The sequence below is a fragment of the Convolutriloba macropyga genome, chromosome 4 (assembly GCF_964194025.1).
Source record: "Convolutriloba macropyga chromosome 4, txConMacr16.3, whole genome shotgun sequence".
Taxonomy (NCBI): domain Eukaryota; kingdom Metazoa; phylum Xenacoelomorpha; order Acoela; family Convolutidae; genus Convolutriloba; species Convolutriloba macropyga.
Genome location: NC_134471.1, coordinates 38,192,701 through 38,209,497, shown reverse-complemented (window position 1 = coordinate 38,209,497; position 16,797 = coordinate 38,192,701). Strand labels below are relative to the sequence as shown.

Genomic DNA, 16,797 nt, shown 5'->3' with positions numbered 1-16,797 from the left:
TTTCCGTTCCAGCCTTAATGAACTTCCCTCTGAGGATTGAAAACGCTCAAGAATTTCCCATAAATTTGGATGTTCTGCTTCGTTTAACTTTCTTTTTATAAGGTTGCGATACGATACACTTTAAATGACACGCACGAATCAGCACGTTGTGTCAACTCAGTCACTCTTAGTGGAAAGTGACCACTTCCGAAAAATAAGTAAATCGGAGCAGTAATAAAAACCTTCGGAAGCTTGTGCTTCTCTTCGTGATTAGAATTGTTTTTTGATAGCATCAGTTTTTGGTGATCAAATGACCGCAGTAACCAATTATTTCTTCAATTAGCATCTGCTGCTAGGCTATCAATTTTTTATGCGCATCCTTTCATAGATACCAATAGAATGAGCTTTTTATGAGTGGGAATCCTAACTTAGATATTATTTAGATACAAACGTCTCTTCAAAGATGGGTATAATTTTGAACTAAAAAGGAAGCATAAGATGAAATCAGGTGATTTCAAAAAACTTTATGAAACTAACGAAAAACTCGTCTGAGCTTGAAAACCGTGAAGCAAAAATTGCATCAAGCGGCGAAACCAAGACAAATGCAATATAACTATGCACAATATCAAGAGACAACTGTGTACATTTAAGGCAGACCGCCGAAAAAAGCTGCGAAAAAGAGTTTGTTGGCGCCGCTCCAAATCAGCAACAAGAGCCATCAGACAGTAGGAAATAACTTTTGAAACTGGGAAAACTTAGAATTTGTCAAAACTCAAAAACGGTCAAAACCGAAAATTTTTAAAAGTTGGGACCGAAATTTTGTACACACCCCAATTTTTGAAAGGGAAAACCTGATCAACCCGAGGTTATGATACTCGGATAAGGTTTCCTCTAAGCTACTCATGGACCCAACGAACGTTATTGCATTAGACCCACAAGTGTGCCTATTAGCACTTATATGGTGCACAATTGGCATTTTTTGCTATTTAATTTCTTAAATTTCCTAAATTGTTTATTTTATGATCCTTTAAATTAAAGGTTCAAATACCGTACATACGAGGCGTTCAGAGCCACGTAATAACTATCCATGCTTATTACAATAAAAGTAAATATTGCAGTATTTGACATTTACTATGTAAACAATGACATAAATCACTTTCTTGATAAACCAATCAGAAACAAGTAGCAATGATGTTGTAAATGATATTTGATCATTTACTTTAACCCAATTGTTTGAGTAGTGAAAACAAATTGTATTTAGAACCACTAGAAACTGTTACCAAGGGCAGTTGGCTCTCAGAATAGATAAAAATGATTCTTTAACAACTTTAGTTTTTTTTGCTAAGTTTTGCTAGATATTAAGATCTTGCGAGATCTAAGTTAGTTGAGCTTTCTCATAAGAAGTTAGCAACAATACTAGCTACTGGCTGATGCCTTACAAACTTCAACACGAGATTGAACATAGATTATCACTAAGGATTTTCTTAACTTCAGTCAACAAAATTAAATTTACAGTCTTTTAATACGTCCGAGCGACTAATTGTTTCGACGAGATTGTTAGTCAATCGAACCTTGTGAAGAACCAGGCCGGCATAAAACTCGGAATCCAGGCTGTTATATCTCGGTTCCGCTGAGATTCTTGAGCAGCCGCAACAGAATTAGACTTGTCGTAGAATGTAGATAGAAACAACACCAGATCTAAGTTGATGGATTGGCGATTCCGAGCGTTAAAAACAAACCACCTAACGTCGGACGAATTGATCTCGAACAACCAGCGAGGCAAAGATTTTAGAAGGGGCGTAGGCTAGAGCAGCTTTCATAATGCACAAATTTCTGTCTAGGAAGGAGTTGGAACCCGCGGCCTGCCGGTTGAGAATCACCGGCTCTGCACGCTCATCACTCACAATCGGTTTGTTTTAGCAAAAAACTCAACTTCAATTTCAGAACGCTCGCAATTGAAAACACTCAAAGTCAAGCGTGAAAGAGTCGGGCAAGAAGTGAAATCCAAAGAATCTTCCATAAGAAAAACGGTCAAGCAAACATTTTGCATAAAACAGACAACGTTCGTTGAAACTTCGTTCGATAGCAAGTAAAAATTTTCATCCGTTTAATTTTTCAAGAACAAAATTTGCCTATTTTCTTCATAGGAAAACTTTTGTGACTTTCAGCGGATTGAGAGTAACCTTTAATGACCCTAACTTTAGTGTATGGTCAGTGAATTAGTGTTTGATCAATTGATCAATTGATCAAAAAATAATCACGCAATGCGCTCAATGCCACTGAGTCACACAACTAATGACGTTGCGCACATAATAGCCGAACGTCATAAAAAGATGGACAAAATTGGTGCTTTGAGGTTTACGAAGAAAAAATGGTCAGGCGACAAAACAAAAACACAAACCAAGATTACTGCAATATAGCTGCGTTGTTTCACCAGCTATAATAAACGAATTAATACCTGAATTGATCCTAGGCGGTGCCGTGCTAGACAAAACATTGCCAACTGTATCTGGGAAGGGTGAAACCACGGGCTGCGTCTGGATTATTTCAGCCCCAGATTCCGAGGAATCCACGGAAATGTCGGCATGCTGGCTCTCATCTTCTTCAGTGGGTCTCACTTGTTCCAAATCAACCACTGGTTCACCAGCATTAGACTCCAGATCTTCTACAACTTTCTCGACACCTAAAAAAGGCGTTGCCAGATTGAATTAGCTCGTGTATAAAAATCTTACTGTAAAAGTTTTATACTATAGGACTATTAACTAAATACTTGAATCTGATTCAATACAATTGATAATAAAAAGCATAAGATGTTTATAGCCCCCAATAGATTAAGATAAAGAACTGAACATAGCCGGCAAATTGTCAGACAATAGCCACCATTTACCCCAGTGACCAGGGCTGGACTTGAAAGTTAAAAACAAAAAATGACATATTTTTTTCCATAGGGTCACAAAAAGTGTTCCAATTTCTTCTGCAGTTTCATTCGATTAGATAAATATGGTGAATTCACCTTTTAAATTACAGAACAATACGCTCAATACTTTTACCAGTGAGCAGTAAACTATTTGATAACTTTTCGCACAGAATCTTTGAATATTGAGTCCTAGTGAGGCTTTATTGGTTCATTTTGATTCTTTTTACTTTGCTTTTGGACTTCGAACTATTTGCGTAAATTTGCTCTAAAATCCATTTAGTTGAAACAGTAAGTGAGGTAAGTCAGAAATAAAAAATGGCGTTATGGAAAACGAAAAACGTCATCAAAAGGAAAAACGAATTTGAAAAAACATAGCACAAGTCCTGAAAAACAATCCAAAAATAGAGGAAACATTTAAAAAAAGTATCTGACCAGCAGATCAAGTGAAGATTATGATTCAAAGAAAAAAAGAGTAAATTTCAAAAAGTAGCGAAAATGATTGGCATTTGCCTGTCAATTTTTTGGTATTAGCGTGTTAAATACTAAGGTTTCCAAAAGCAGGGCAAGAAAGTGAGATCAGAGAAATGGCATGCAGGGGCAGACAAACACATCTAAAATCTAAAAAAAATGAAACAAGTGATAAATACTAAAGATTTGCTGAAGATTCTTCGTGTCTAAATAGTCTATATATTTACCCAGGAGCCCCTATTCAAATTCTAAAAGAGGCTTCCATGGCTCACTTTAGCTCAAAACAAAAACAAAAAACAATTTCTTGGAATTTGAAAATAATAAACATTTAAACATACTTGTCTAATTTACTGATAACTTCAAAACCAATTCATTTAAAGCCAAACCCTCGTAAAGGTAAATTACTGTTAAGCCGTAAACTGGTTGGAGAAAAACGAAGCAAAGACCACAAAAAAGTTCAAATTTTTGAAATTAAGGCAATAATAATAAAAAAAAATTTCTGAAGTTTCTTGAAGCTTCCAAACGCTAAACCATTTTTATAACGCCCACATCAATCTAAAACCACAAGAAACAGCCACAAAAACATGATTTGCTCTAAATTTTTGAAAAATAACACAAAGTTTTCAATAAAAGTGAAAAAATTGCTAAATTTAAAAACTTTTTATGTGCTTAAGTGGTTAATACTCAATATTACTCTTCGGTCTTAGAGATGACACCAATAGAGGAGTGCTGAGCGAAGTAGGGGTTAAACGTTGTGAGGTGGGTGTCAAGAGATCAGAGTCTAGAAGTGAGAGGGTCCAAATCGTTAGATGGAGAAGGGTCGACAGGGGCAGCGTTGGGTTGAGTGGGGGGGGGGGGGGGGCTGAGGACCTCTAACTTTGAAGACAGCCGCTCTTTACCCCATGAAATTATCTCCTCGAAACAGTTTCGGCAGATCGCAAAATTTAGAGACTACGGGTCTTTACCTTGTTATCCCGTTGTTGAGGACGAAAAGTTAAAAAAAAGTCAGACGAAAAATTGTCTAGCAAAAAATTGCATAGAAGGATCACAGGAATACAATAACCGACTAACATCAGGCGAATTGCTCTCAAACGACCGGCGAGCGGTTGGCTTCGTCAGTTCCTAGCCACTGTTTAAAGAGGTTAGCTTTAGCTTGATTGAAGGGGTCTGAGATTAGGGTAATAGACGATGACATAACGCCACATAACAGCCGCTGAAGTAGGGCATCAACAAAAGTTAAGGAGAGAGAGAGAGTGCAAGATTAAACGTGAGCGAGAAAGAGAAGGAAAGAAACACCAGCCCACACAGAGAGAGCGAGAGAGAACTAGGAATTTTTTCCATGATGAGATTCGACTCTACAGCTTCAAGTTTTCTAGACTTGTTAGTAACTAAATCATATAGAAAAAACTGAAAGTGCAAAATTCAAAAGAAAGGTTTCCACATTTCGCAAAAAAGAAAATATTCAGAAACATTTTTTGTCTCTGGAAATTTTTCATGTAACCCAACTGCAAGACTTAAAAAGCCAGTAATGATCGTTAAACTCAGAAAAAGACAAAAATAATCGAAAATTTTAAAAACAATATCAAATTTTAACAAAATCGTGCTAAACTTCGTGATATTAAGAACACCATTCAGAAAACCATTCAGAACACCATTCCATTGTCTCAAGAGACTATCCAGTATGCCTATTTCACGCCTTAAACAGTTTCACTGGCTCATAACGATCCATACAATTGGAACATGATAATTTTTCAAAAAACTTTCAAATTAAGTTTATCAAAAAACTTCTAAAACTCGAGTCAAAATAATGATAACCATTCCATTAACTAAGCAGCAGGTTAGTATCAAACCTCGAAGGAGGTTTCTTGGCTCTTGAGGCTGGAAAAACCTCAAAAAAATGACAAACAATTTCAGAAAACATGAGATTGCCAAATATTTTTCAAATAAATGCTGAAACTCGTTAGATGTTTAAATCTTTAAAAACACTCCATTGCAAATAGAAACTATAGAAAAACTTATCAAACTCTAGAGGACGTTCCTTGGCTCTTGAGGCTAGATAAACCTATAAAATGACAAAAATTGTCAAAACACTTGAAAAAATTGCAAGTTTTATAAAAACAAATCGATAAAATTTGTGATATTAAAAAGTTGAGAACCATTCCATTACAACTAAAAACCATGCAGCCACATATTATCAAACCTTTAAGCAGATTTTAACCCTGAGCCTAATGACAAAAAATGTTAAAAAATTTTTAAAAAGCTTCTTCAAAAAATGCAAAAATTCGTGATGTTAAAACTTGAAAATTCCATTACGTCCAGAAACTATACATTAAACTATCATCGAACCCTAGAAGAGGCTCATTGGCTCTTGAGACTGGATTAACCTAAAAACCAACAAAATTTTCAAAAACCTTGAACAAAATTTGCAAGTTTTTTTTTAAAAAAAAGCAAAAATTCGCGAAGTTGAAACGTTGAAACCATTCTATTACCACTAGAAACAGTGCAGTAACCTATTATCAAACCATAGTTTGGATACCTTTACATCTAGGGTTGATAAAACTTACAAATTTGACAAAAATTTCACAAAAATGACAAATTTTCAAGAAGCTTGAAAAAAAATTGTGAAAATTTGTATAAATTTGCGTGTTTTTAGCGAGCGGTTGTTCGTCAGTAGCTAGCAATGGGGGGGGGGGGGGGGGGGTTGGCAACAGTCGGGTGGGGGCAACAGCGCGGTGGGGGTGGGGGCAATAGCGGGGGTCAACAGTTGCGGGGGGGATCTTCAACCTCTAAGAACCGCTCTTCACACCATAAACGATAATTATAAGTCTCCAAAACAGTTTCAGCTGAAACACAGCTGAAAGGCTCTAAGATCACTTATTGCCCACTGAGCGCTACCAGTTTATCCCGGTTTTGAGGACGAAAAGTCAAAAGCATCAGACGAAAAATCGGTCAAGCGAAAAATCGCAAAAAAAAGACCGACAGGACTAATATAATGGCTACAAACTTCGTTTGAGAGCAATTAATAAACGACAAAAACTTCTTTTGAGAACAATTTAAAAAATAGCCGGCAGATTGACGGAAAATAGCCGCTTTTGACGTTTTTTTCAGTATCAAGTGTTCTAATTTGGCGTGCAGTTTCAGTTGTATTCTAACACTGTACTTAATTCAGCTTCTAAACTGAAAGCTAAGAATCTTATCACCAATGTCAGATAGTAAACACACTTATGAACTTTGATAACCTAATGCACTATGACTTAAAGACCTTTATCAGTTTATCCCGTCTCTTTTGATTATGCTCTTTTGACACTGACCGTATTCAACACAATGCGTAACTCAATGCCCGAAAAAAAATTATGATCCATTCAGTTGAAACCAAGTGAAGTAAGTCAGAAGTCAAACGTGAAAATCGTGACTTATGTAAAACAAAAAAAGTGATCAAAAGGTAAAGCGAATTAAAAACATAGCTGGCAGAATGCCAGAAAATAGCCGCAATAGCTTCGTAAATCTCTAGTAAAGACAGACTAAATAAATTCGACTATTCATTGAAGGCTGATATGCATTATTTTGATTAAGAATCTGCATAAGTTATTGCTGCCCCTATCAGCTGCTCTTAAATAACCTTCATATAGATTGATACATTCACATGACCTTATCTCATTGAATTAATGTAAATAAAAGCCAATTGCAAAGAGGAAGTAATTTTTGAGAGTGAGGTTAAGTCACGTGTGATCAAAAATTTAATCACGCTAAAGAACAAAAAAAGCTCGCTCCACAAAAAATGACCTCAAGCACGCACTTCAGTTGAAATTGCATGAACGAAAGAACAAAAAGCAGATTTGAAGTGGTTGTGACAATAAAGGTCGTAACAAAATACCGTTGTGACAAAGGTCGTGACGAAATAGAAAAAGGCCAAGAGAAGGTCAATAACAGCCCCAGCTATCGCTGTGCGGCTATTAAAAAGGAGAGCGCCTAAATAATAGCCGTTGAGAGGCTGACGGCTACTATTAAAAAACAACATAACTGACTAACGTCAGGCGAATTGCCCTCAAACGACCGACGATTGGTTTCAGTAATCGCAGCTATGACTTAAGGATGCTAGCATAAGGTTGGCGGAGTCCGGGGACCAAGAGCTGCGGCAGGGGATCAGTGGGCAGGGTCTGGATGAGACGGGGGGTCCAAATCGCTAGGTGCAGGAGCACTGACGGAGGAGTGTTGGGAGTGGGAGGCTGACTGAGGGGTTTTAAACTTATAAGATTAAGAACAGCCCTTAACATGAAATTGTATACCCAGATGAGTTTTGGTCAATCTCATTCTAAGATATTGGTTAGGCGTAAGAATCTGAGAGAACATAATACCCTCCACCGAGCGTTTCCTGTTTATCCCATTTTTTAAGACGAAAAGCCAAATGTGTCAGACGAAAAAATCGGTCAATAGAAAAACCACATAAAAAAGACCACAGGACTAATATAAATGCTACTAATTTCGTTTGACAATAATTAAAAAGAAAAGAGACAACTGCAAGAATTGGGGTCAAGAACTTCAAGTGATCACCTCGAATTTAGAACTTCCCAGCAACTTCAGGACTATGAGCATTCAAAAGACTGCCCAAGTCAGCGAAGCGACTCTAACTTAATATCCACTGGGATTACTTGTTCAACCCGTTTTCAATGAAAAGTGATTGAAAAAAAGCGATAAGACAATTCTTGAAAAATAACAAGACAATTCTTGAAAAATAATCTACAGAATTGAATGGAAAAGTCCATTACAAAAGACTCCACTAAAAATCCAGCAGTCCAACCGAAAACATCTCGCAAACACAAACTGAACTGTTTCACAGATTTAGAGAAAAACAAATAATAGCACATAAATTCCATACTTTTAGGATCAGCGTATCAAATACCAAGGTTTTCGAACGGAAATTCTGATCAAAAACATTGGTAAACAACGACAAAAAACTTGCTATAAAAAAACTTGCGTTATATATAAACGGAAACGATGCAAGCACAAAACAATGCATAGTAAAAAAAATAGAAAAAACTTAAAGATTCACCAGATACTTGAAGTCATCATCTTGAAAACCCAAAACATAGCATTTACGCACAAACGAAGCATCAAATTTTATTGACAACTTAAGCTAATTAAAATACACAAAGCCACTAACTTGCAGGCCAGCAAAAACCTGGATTCACAACTCAGAGGAAAAAAAGGAAGCAAACATACCCGTTAGATTGCCGGAAAATAGCGCCGTTGATTCCCATAACCAAGATTGGGATTGAAGGAAGAGAGAACTATTGAAAAAAAATATTTTTGATGTCATTTTGGAGCTCAACATACTCCTGTTTCGTAGTTAGCCAACACAGGGGCTAGTATCAATACCTAAAAGCATTAGAGATGGTAACTAAGACCACAGTTCGAGTGCCAGGCATCGCTTTACGGGTTAATCCCTTTTCTAATCTTGATTTCGTTTTTTGATACTGACTCTTTCTTGCTTTGCCGAGCAACTGCTGTCTAAGAACACTTTTTAGCAGAATGAGAGAAGAGTGAAACTATCGTAAAGAAGTCAAAAATATTTCACGCAAAATGTTGAACAAGCATTTGGAAAAATTTAGAAAATTTGGAAAAATTAGAAAACTTCTAAAAATTCTTGAAACTAACGTCTTCAAACCAAACTTATAACCACAATATACATATTAACCAAAGCATAAACTTTGAAAAAGCTTCATTGCCCCCCCCCCAAAAAACATCTTGAGAACAAAATTCAAATTTGACTGAAAAGTAGCTAAAATTTGTAAAAATAATATAATCAAAACTATTTTTGTCGCTAAACGACATTCAGTGACCCATCTCGAAACTCTAAGAACGTTTTATTTTCCCCTAAAGATAAAAAAAATTCAAAGAACGGCAAAACGTTTTCAAAAAAAATTTAGAAAAAATTTAAAAAATGAAACTCATTTTTTGTTTTAGAACGCATTATAAATACATATACCTCAAAAAACAGCCGTAAAAAGATGTTATGGTTCGCAAATGAAAACAATTGTCATCAATGACCAATAAAAATTTACGACTTATCTAACAATGACACAGATACGTGAAGAATTGCAATATTTTGGGCTAAAAACAATGCCCAACTTAAATTTAGGCCTTCACAGCCGCTTAAGCACATTGAGCACTTAAAATACTACTGAAGCCAGATTAGCATCTCTAACAAAACTTTATGCCCAATGAGTTTTATCTGTTTTACCTGTTTTGAAAGCTCAAAGTCATGGAAAAATGTGAGAACACATCTTACATAAAAAACAGAGCCGATAGAATACCGGAAAGAATAGAATACCGCACTCGAGAGGGGGACTGGTGTGATAGGTAGATTTTTAGGGGGTAAGTAGGTACGGGTATAGAGAAGCTTGGGAGAGTTAGGTAGGGGGCGCTAGGTAGGTGTGGGCTGGGGGTAACTGAGGATTGGGGTAGGTAGCTGGTGATAGGGGTAGGTAGCTGGGAATGGGGGTAGGTAGCTTGGGTGGGTGGGGGTGTGTGTGTGGTGGAGGGTCTAATGTATAGCTGTTTCTATACATTAGACACCAAGCTACTATCAAGGTCCGATGTTCAAAAACACAAGTCAACATTCTAAAACAGAAGAAAATGTTCCCAAAGTAATAGAACAGATTCCAAGTCATGCACAAACTTTCTTCAGCTTCAAAAAAAAACTAGAATACCAATACTTGACTTCGAGTCGTGAAAAGATGGGAGCCATCACCAATGCAATTAAAATTCTCTGGATTGTAAAAAAAAGGAGAGCGCCTAAATAATAGTTTTTTTAAGGCTGACGGTGATTATTAATCACCGTAAACGAAACGATGAAAATGAGTTGCACTTTCGAGATGGCCTCAAGATAACTTACTGTGCTCTTCGACTGGTGGGCCGGTGCTAGTTTCGGTCGTCGCATCCACATAACTACGCCTCTTCTGGTCAACATTATCCTCTGGCTCCAACTGTTCAACTGCTCGACCTGTCCACCAGGGTTCTCGAAGCTTCTCTACCTAACATCAAAAGAATTGTGAGTACAAGAATTTTGAGAAGGATATCCCAGTTTTAAACACCAGTTAAGAAAATTCTCAACAGTATCCAGGGATTTTGAACAATTAAACCGGAGCTGATGACTTTCGTTCGAAGTAACTGATTCTTTGACTTTGAAACCTCTTTAAAGATTCTAAAGATCATTCAACCTGTTTGATAATCGGGCTAAAGTGAAAACAACGAGAATATGTGTTTGCACATTATGCTACAACCCTTCAAATGGTGGTCTTGTAACCTTGAAAAATATCTGAAATTTCCCAGAGAAACAGAACGTAAAAAACAGACTGGTCTAATATCACGGGATAACCGAACTTACAGATTCAGATCTCACCAACTTACTCTGCGACTCAAAAAACATTGGGTAAACAAATATATTGCGAGATAAACTCTTAGAAACAGAATTGAACACCGCCCTTCACGCCATAAATATAAGTCTCCAAACAGTTTCTGAGAATCACATACTTCAAGACTAGTGCGCCGAAAAACTCTAAGAGAACTTAATGCCCGCTGGGCGCTACCTGTTATCCCATTTTTGAGGACAAAAAGTCATATGGGTCAGACAAAATTTGGTCGAGCGAAAAATCGCATTAAATAGACCCACTAATATTATGGATACAAACTTCGTTTGAGAGCAATTTAAAAAAACGAATTTATTTCAATATTGCATTGGTTGGTCAGTCAATTATAAAACAATCTTCCTCTCGAAACAAATTTGAGGACTGAAAAGCATCTAAATAATTTGTCAAAAATGTCATTTGTTCTGTTAAAATTGCCCCTTTGTACCTTTGTGTTTTTAATTGTCCGTCTTTTAACCAGGTAACAACAATATACTGAGTTACAAAAGTTATTGCAACAATTTAACAAAAAAAAACATTAAGAAAATGCATTTATCAAATTAACGCACATAAAGCGGTCAAAATTTTCCTAATAATTTTAGAAAAATTTTTTCAAACGCAGCCAACGTTGGCAATGAAACAGGTTGAAATAGAGATAAAAATGACATCCTAAATTTCTTCTATGCCTCAAAAGGTGTTCTACTGTGATCCTCCGTTGCCTTGTACTCTATAAAAAAGGCGAATTTAGACTTAAATTGTAGGCGAATAAGCTTAAAACTAATAACAGTCTTTAAATATACTCTTTAAATTCAGTCTTAATACCACGGCTTTATTGATTTATTCCCTTTCTTTTGGTTATTTTTCATTTTGGATGAACTCACCTAAATTTTCTGAGTGATTTCTAAATTCAGCTCAATTGAAACAGTGAGTGAGGCAAATCAGAAAGCAAACCTAAAAGTGGTGATTTATTTAAAACGAATTTAAAAAAACATAGCAGGACAAGTTCTTAATTGAGTAAATGAGAGATGAATGCAAAAATTGAATAAACAATTTGAAAATCCTTGACCTAATCAACTGACTAATAGGTCATAACGAGCCAGAAACTTAAAAATAACAATGTCAAAAGTTAACCGAAAAAAACACAGTATTTAAATTACTCTTTTGATGCTAACATAACATATTGAAAAAACATTACTTCCAAATGAAAACGCAAGAATACCAGAACAGATGACCTGCCAAATTCGAGAATATTTGCTAGACACAAAATAAAAGCATTGGCAGAAACAACATCGAAAACAGTAGAAGGTCAGAAATAATCAGCAAACAATACAAAATCAAAGTTTTTGTTTTTTTACCTCTTCGAAAGCCATTATGGCTTCCTAAAATTTGCACATGAACCCATCTGCAATCTCGAAAAAAGCCCAAAAAATTACAACTACAATATCAGTAATACATTTTTCTCATTCTTTTGAAAACCATCTATTAAAAACCCGAAAATTGAAGCCTATCCCGATATATTAACAATCCTCCAGAATAGCAGAAAATTTGCAGGGCATATTGAAGACAAACAGACTCAAAAATTAATGGTTTCAAAAATCGACGAAAATCAGAAGTGGGAAAAAGTTAAAAGAAAACTATATCTTAAAAATATTATTTTGTGCTGCTAAAACTCACCCATTAACATAATTCTAAGGCTCAAAAAGTTTAGGGTGGCCCTTAAAAATTCAGAATAGCAATAATTCGTCTCATCTGTTTAAGTGAATGTTACCACTACATAGACCTCAGAAACTAGGCAAGGATAGAAATGCTATCTTGCACGCGAACTGTATAGAATATGACCAACATCAACTGAAGTCCAATTTAACCAAGAAAAAAAACTAAACAACTCCATAAAAATGAAGAATCGTACAATTTGGGTCTCAAATATTGAGAAAAAATGAAGCACTTGAACATGAGAAAAAAAATCAATGCCTACTGGGGCTAACCTGCTTATCCCAAATTGAATGAAAAGTCATCGTTAAATTGTGTGAGTAGATCATACAAAAAACACAGCTGGTAGAATATGATCATCAACCTAACGTTACCTGAATAAAAAATATCAAAGAGAAATAACGAAAAAACCTGATGGCCTACATATAGCCGGCATATCATCGGAAAACAGCCGCCGTTGACGCGCTAGACGCACATGGAGATTGCAACAGAAACAGAAAAAAAGATTATTATTCCTAAGTTTCAACAAGTATTCTAAATCGGTGTGCAGTTTCAGTTAGATTCTAAATCTATGCTTACTTCAACATCTGAAGTGAAGGCTATTAAGCTTGATACTAATATCAGCTAGCAATCGCTCTAATGAACTTTGATAATCTAATGCACTATGACTTAATGACCGGGCTTTATCCCGTTTCTTTTTATTTTGCTCTTTTGACATTGACCGCATTCACTATATTGCGTAATTCAATGAGTGAAAGAATTTAGAATCAATTCAGTTGAAAAAGTGAGTGAAGTACGTCAGAAGTCAAACGTGAAAATTGTGACTTATGTACAACGAAAAACGTGATCCAAAAGTAAAGCGAATTAAAAAACATAGCAGGACAAGTCCTGAAATACAATTCAAAAAATTTTCATTGATTAAACAGAAAATTAGACCTAGAACGGACTATGAATGGATTGGAAAAACCATTTAGAAAAAAATCCAATCCAAAAAATTGAAAAAATAGAAAATCAAAGTGAAATTGTCGCTTATTCAAATTAGCCCCTATTCAAATTCAAAAAGAGGCTTACTTGGCTCACTTGAGCTCAAAACAAAAACGAAAAACAAATTTTCGGAGTTTGAAAAAATAACCATTTTATCATATTTGTCTAATTTACTGATGAGTTCGAAACCAATTCATTTAAAGCCAAACCCTCGTAAAGCTAAATTACTGTTAAGCCGTAAACTGGTTGGAGAAAAACGAGGCAATACCACAAAAAAATGTTCTTGAAATTAATAAAAATTTTCTTAAATTTCTTGAAGCTTCCAAACTCAAACCCATTTCTATAACCCCCCGATCAATCCAAAACCACAAAAAACAGCCACAAAAACATGATTTGCTCTAAATTTTTAAAAAAGAAAAACAAAACTTTCCAATAAAAGTGAAAAAATTGCAAAACTTAAAAACTTTTTGTGCTTAAGTGGTTAATACTCAAAATTACTCCTCGGTCTTAGAGATGATACCATTAGAGGAGTGCTGAGCGAAGTGGGGGTTAAACGTTGTGAGGTGGGTGTCAAGAGATCAGAGTCTAGAGTTGAGAGGATTGGACAAGTGAGAGGGTCCAAATCGTTAGATGGAGGAGGGTCAACAGGGGCTGCGTTGGGTTGAGTGGGGGGGGGGGGGCTGAGGGCCTCTAACTTTGAAGACAGCTGCTCTTTACCCCATGAAATTATCTCCTCAAAACAGTTTCGGTGGATCGCAAAATTTAGAGACTACGGGTCTTTACCTTGTTATCCCGTTGTTGAGGACGAAAAGCTAAAAAAAAGTCAGACAAAAAATTGTCTAGCAAAAAATTGCATAGAAGGATCACAGAAAAACAAAAATTTACAAAAAATACTTCTGAGAGCAATTTCAAACAGCCGGCAGATTGACGGAAGAGAGCCGCCGTTGACGTTTATTTCAGTATCAAAAAGTGTTCTAATTTGGTGTGCAGTTTCAGTTGGATTCTAACACTATACTTAATTCAGCTTCTAAACTGAAAACTAAGAGCTGATTACCAATGTCAAATAGTAAACACACTAATGAACTTTGATAACTTAATGCATTATGACCTATAGACCTTTATCGGTTTATCCCGTCTCTTTTGATTATGCTCTTTTGACACTGACCGTATTCACCACAATGCGTAATTCAATGCCCGAAAAAATTATTCCACTCAGTTGAAACCAAGTGAAGTAAGTAAGAAGTCAAACGTGAAAATCGTGACTTATGCAAAACGAAAAAGGTGGTCAAAACGTTCAGCGGATTAAAAAACATAGCAGGACAAGTCCTGACGTACAATTCAAAGAATTTTCATTGACTAAACAGAAAACTAGACCTAGAACGGACTATGAATGGCTCGGGAAAACCATTAAGAAAAAAATCCTGTCCTAAAAATTGGAAAAAAAACAGTAAATCAAAGTGAAATAGCCGCATGTGAACAAAAAACGACTAGCGAGAAAGCGAATTTTGTTAAAACAACCTTTTCTCACTTTACTTTGAATGAATTTAGAGCGGAAAAATTTCACGCCGCAAAACCACTCGCTTTTTCGCTCCACTTCCTGTTTCGGCGTGACCAAAATCACGACTCCAATTTGGCTTCAAAAATCACGAAAATGTGTGAACAGATCTTAAAGACGGCGCCCCAATACAATTCAAATTCTTTGAATTGTCAAAATAGCGCTATATTATACGGTTGAAAAGCTGAGGCAGCTATTGAAAATGAGTAAAAACAATTCGACAAATGAAAACATTTAAAAATCTGTAAAAACATCAGAAAAAAATTGAAAACCGCAATTACGAAATAATCTTTAATTGTAAAAGACGTAATGCCAAAAATCTGTAGAATAAAAACAACCAAATTAAAACCCCTGGCAGTACTTTTATACTGATAAAAAAAGTGAAATCAGTTCAAACATTCGAACCACTAACATTTTTAAGAAAGTCAAAGTATTTGAAAAATTGTACTCATATAAAAATCCCGAAAAAACGAGAGGAAGATGTATTCGCCAAGAAACAGCCTGTCAAATACCCAGTTTCTGATTGCAGTGAACCTCAAAAAAGAGAAAAGAGGCGTTACCAAAATCACTACTTCAATCTGACTTCAAAAATCATGAAAATGTGTGAACAGATATTAAAAAAAAGACGGCGCCCCAATACAATTCAAATTCTTTGATTTGTCAAAAATAGCGCTATAATAGCCGGTTGAAAAGCTGAGGCAGCTATTGAAAATAAGTAAAAACAATTCGACAATTCAAACCATTTAAAAATCTGTAAAAACATCAAAAAAATTCAAAACCGCAATTACGAAATAATCTTTAATTGTAAAAGACGTTACGCCAAAAATCTGTAGAAAAAACAACCAAATTAAAACCCCTGGCAATACTTTTATATTGATGAAAAAAGTGAAATCAGTTCAAACATTCGAACCACTCTAAGCACGTGAAGGACTACTAAAGCCCACTTTGGGCCTATAATGAAACTTAATGCCCGCTGGGCTTTACATGTTTATCCCGTTTTGAAAGATCAAAGTCATTGAAAAATTTGTGAACGCATCTTAAAAAAAACAGCGCCCCAATACAATTCAAATTCTTTGAATTGTAAAAACAAGAAGGAGAGCGCTTAAATAATAGCCGTTTGAGAGGCTGACGTCGGCTATTAAAACTAAACAGAAACTTTAGGCCTCTGGTGAGGTTGGTGGCGGAGAGAGGGCTTACTTGTGGTGGCTACTGGGGTCTTGTTGGGGCAGGTAGTTCTGGGAATAAGTACATTTGGATGGGGAAGTAGCTCGGGGGGGAGGGTTAGGTGCATGTGTGTAGTGGGGAAATTATGTAGGCAGAGAGCAAGTAGGTGGGGGCGCTTGCTGATTGAATAGGAAGCATGGACTGAAAAATTCTAAACATAAACCGACTAATGTCGGAAGAATTGCTCTAGAACGACAGGCGGGTAGAAAAACATTTGACCCCGCCGATATTCGAACCACTGACCTCTCAATCCATAACGAGATCCACTGACCACTCGGCTAATAGGCACTTGTTTTGCTATGCTGTAACCGACTTTATATTAGCAACAAGCATTACTTCGGAGTGAGAGCAATTGAGATTACTCAAAGATGAACGAAAGCGTGAAAAAGTCACTTGAGAAGTCAAAGAATGTTTTAGAAGAAAAGCGCAAAATGGTCAAGCAAAACATTTGCATAAAAAAGACCAACACGCTAACAATAATTGCTATGAACTTCGTTCGAATATGAATATTACCAGCAGCTCATATTTCCTATATATTAGAAACTAAGCTACTG

General features: G+C 36.0%; 1 protein-coding gene across 2 annotated transcripts in view; it reads right to left on the bottom strand.

Annotated features, from left to right (window-relative positions):
- LOC142337653 (uncharacterized) overlaps positions 1-16,797 on the bottom strand; it is a 44,192-nt gene that overhangs the window by 7,614 nt on the left and 19,781 nt on the right. For both annotated transcript variants that reach the window (XM_075387048.1, XM_075387049.1), the window contains 2 exons: positions 10,260-10,398; positions 2,438-2,662 (listed from right to left, as the gene is read on the bottom strand). In XM_075387048.1, the coding sequence (XP_075243163.1) occupies positions 2,438-2,662; positions 10,260-10,398 (364 nt within the window). The remainder of the gene's footprint in view (positions 1-2,437; positions 2,663-10,259; positions 10,399-16,797) is intronic.